The sequence below is a fragment of the Sapajus apella genome, unplaced genomic scaffold (genome assembly GCF_009761245.1).
Source record: "Sapajus apella isolate SASKATOON/1434 unplaced genomic scaffold, GSC_monkey_1.0 scaffold3636, whole genome shotgun sequence".
Taxonomy (NCBI): Eukaryota; Metazoa; Chordata; class Mammalia; order Primates; family Cebidae; genus Sapajus; species Sapajus apella.
The window spans coordinates 630-4,173 of NW_022440562.1; the positions used below are offsets into that span (position 1 = coordinate 630).

General features: G+C 56.4%; 1 protein-coding gene across 1 annotated transcript; it reads left to right on the forward strand.

The window, feature by feature from the left end:
• The first annotated feature begins 855 nt into the window (after nt 1-855).
• Nucleotides 856-3,527, forward strand: LOC116547577 (histone-lysine N-methyltransferase, H3 lysine-79 specific-like). Its single transcript, XM_032273489.1, is given in 1 exon segment — nt 856-3,527. A coding segment is annotated over 1 exon segment (2,598 nt). The 3' UTR covers nt 3,454-3,527.
• The last annotated feature ends 17 nt before the right edge of the window (nt 3,528-3,544 follow it).

Below are 3,544 nucleotides of genomic sequence, written 5' to 3' on the forward strand. Positions count from 1 at the left end.
ATATAAAATTTTTTAATATTTTTTATATATATAATATATATACATTATATATATATATAAAAGGCCTAATAAATATATGTTATTTATATATTATACATATAATAAATACATATAAAATATGTATTTATTGAGGTCAGACATTTCCTTGAACTGTAAGTAGTGCACTGGTGGTGGGGTCATCACACTGTTGAATGGAGGAAACCTGTGTTCATACCGAACTTGTTCACTATCAAGCTCAAACTTCGGTTTACATACTTTGCCATCCATGTCAAATGCTACCATGGTTTTAAACATTCCAGCACACATGTTCTGATATGCTTGGCTCATTGTGATCTCTTGGCTCAATGGGCGAGCTTTCTTTTTTTTCTTTGTTTTTTTACTACTACGGCCTTTCTGCTGCTCTTCCATTATCCTCTCCTCTGCCATTTGCGAGCCATCGGCACGACACAGTGTTGACATCAACCATGCATAAAGGAATTCAGAGAGATACCAATATATGTAATAGTACTCGTACTATTACATATATTAATGCAGGTGTATGAGCCATATATATATATGTATATAATGTATACTGTTATATAAGTAAACTATAATTTGTAGTATATATATAAATATATATATTTATATTATATATATTATGAGTATATATGGCCATATTATATTTATAATATATATGAATATATAAATATGTATTTATATAATCCTGTAAAAAATATCAATTATGAAATTAATATTCATACATTATTAAATATACACTTATAAATATATATCATATAATTATATATATAATTATATGTATAAATAATGTATAAATCATATATGTATACATTTGTATACATAATGTATATAGACATTATGTATACAAAACAATCTATCAGCCACGAGCTGGAGCCTGACGCCAGTCAGCTGCATCTGGAGCTGGACTGCGCCAAGTTCTCGCTGCCTCACTTAAGCAGCACGAGCCCAGAGCTCTCCATGAACGGCCATGCTCCCAGCTATGAGCTCTGCAGCGCGCTGAGCCGGCCCTCGCCCAAGCAGAACACGGCCCAGTACCTGGCCTCACCCCTAGACCAGGAGGTGGTACCCTGCACCCCCAGCCACGGCGGCCGTCCACGCGTGGAGAAGCTGTCTGGCCTGGCTGTGCCCGAGTACACCAGGCTGTCCCCGGCCAAGATTGTGCTGAGGCGGCACCTCAGCCAGGACCACACGGTGTCAGGCAGGCCGGCCGCCAGCGAGCTGCACCCGAGAGCTGAGCACACCAAGGAGAATGGCCTTCCCTATGAGAGCCCCAGCGTGCACAGCAGCATGAAGCTGAGCCCCCAGGACCCGCGGCCCCCATCCTCTGGGACCCTGCAGCTTGCTGGAGAGAAGAGCAGTGAGAAGGGCCTGAGAGAGCGTGCCTACGGCAGTGGCGGGGGGCCCATCACCAGCCTGCCCATCAGCATCCCACTCAGCACCGTGCAGCCGAACAAGCTCCCAGTCAGCATCCCCCTGGCCAGCGTGGTGCTGCCCAGCTGCGCTGAGAGGGCCAGAAGCACCCCCAGTCCTGTGCTGCAGCCCCGAGACCCCTCGTCCACACTTGAAAAGCATATTGGTGCTAATGCCCACAGTGCTGGGAGCAAAAGCCTTGCCCTGGCCCCTGCAGGCTTCTCCTATGCTGGCTCGGTGGCTATCAGCGAGACCCTGGCAGGCAGCCCAGCCTCTCTTGCCCCTGGAGCTGAGCCCGCCGCCTTGGATGAGTCTTCCAGCTCTGGGAGTCTTTTTGCCAATGTGAGGTCCCGCAGCTCCACGTCACAGCATCCCCTGCTGCTGGCACAGCCCCAGAACTCGTGCCCGGCCTCTCCCGCCCACCAGCTCTCCTCCAGCCCCCTGCTCGGTGGGGCTGCCCACGGCCCGCTCCCCGAGGCCAGCAAGGGGGACCTGCCCTCCGATTCCGGCTTCTCAGATCCGGAGAGCGAGGCCAAGAGGAGGATCGTGTTCACCATCGCCACCGGCGCGGGCGGCACCAAGCAGTTACCTTCCAGCAAACACAGCCCCCTGACCGCCAGCGCCCGCGGGGACTGTGTGCCGAGCCATGGCCATGACAGCCGCAAGCGTGGCCGGCGGAAGCGAGCGTCAACGGGGACGCCCAGCTTGACCGCAGGCGTGTCCCCCAAGCGCCGAGCCCTGCCGTCTGTCGCTGGCCTTTTCACGCAGCCTTCAGGGTCTCCTCTAAACTTCAGCTCCATGGTCAATAACATCAACCAGCCCCTGGAGATTATGGCCATCTCATCCCCTGAGACCTCCCTGAAGAGCTCCCCTGTGTCCTACCAGGACCACGATCAGCCCCGCGTGCTCAAGAAAGAGCGGCCCCTGAGCCAGACCAATGGGGCGCACTACTCCCCGCTCACCTCCGACGAGGAGCCAGGCTCTGAGGACGAGCCCAGCAGCGCCTGAATTGAGAGAAAAATTGCAACAATCTCCTTAGAAAGCAAATCTCCCCCCAAAACCTTGGAAAACGGTGGTGGCGTGGCGGGAAGGAGGCCCGCGCCAGCCGGCGAGCCAGTCAATAGCAGCAAGTGGAAGTCCACCTTCTCGCCGATCTCCGACATCGGCCTGGCCAAGGCTGCGGACAGCCCCCTGCAGGCCGGCCCCACCCTGAGCCAGAGCTCCCTGTTCGCGTTCCGGCCTGCCCTGGAGGAGACCCCCGCCGATGCCAAGCTGGCTGCCCACCCCAGGAAAGGCTTTCCCGGCTCCCTGTCAGGGGCCGACGGACTCAGCCCCAGCACCAACCCTGCGAACGGCTGCACCTTCGGCGGGGGCCTGGCCGCCGAGCTGAGTTCACACAGCTTCAATGATGGTGCTTCTCTCCCCCACAAGGGCCCCGAGGCGGCCGGCCTGAGCTCCCCGCTGGGCTTCCCCTCGCAGCGCACCAAGGAGGCCTCGGACGCCAACCCTTTCCTGAGCAAGAGGCAGCTAGACGGCCTGGCCGGGCTGAAGGGTGAGGGTGGCCGCGGCAAGGAGGTGGGGGAGGGAGGCCTGCCGCTGCGCGGCCCCGCGGACAAAACTCCGCTGCCCGCCCGCAAGGCCGCCAAGGCCTGGGACCGTGAGCTCGACCTCAAGAACGGCCAGAGCCTCTTCATCTCTGCGGCCGCCGTGCCTCCCGGAGGCCTTCTCAGTGGCCCCGTCCTGGCCCCGGCGGCGTCCTCTGCAGGCGGCTCTGGGTCCTCCACCCAGACACACCGGCCCTTCCTGGGCCCCTTCCTGCCAGGGCCGCAGTTCGCGCTGGGCCCCATGGCCCTGCAGGCCAACCTGGGCTCCGTGGCCGGCTCGTCCGTGCTGCAGTCGCTCTTCAGCTCTGTGCCGGCCGCCGCTGGCCTGGTGCCCGTGTCGTCCGCTGCCACCAGACTCACCGACTCGCACGCCATCGGCAGCTTTTCCGGGGTGGCAGGTAGCACAGTTGGAGGTAACTAGGATTTCTACCTCAACCTCAAGACCTATGCAAGGATGGTGTGGACCAACTGCGCCCGCGGCACCTGCCTGCCGGCCTCCCCAAAAAAAAAAA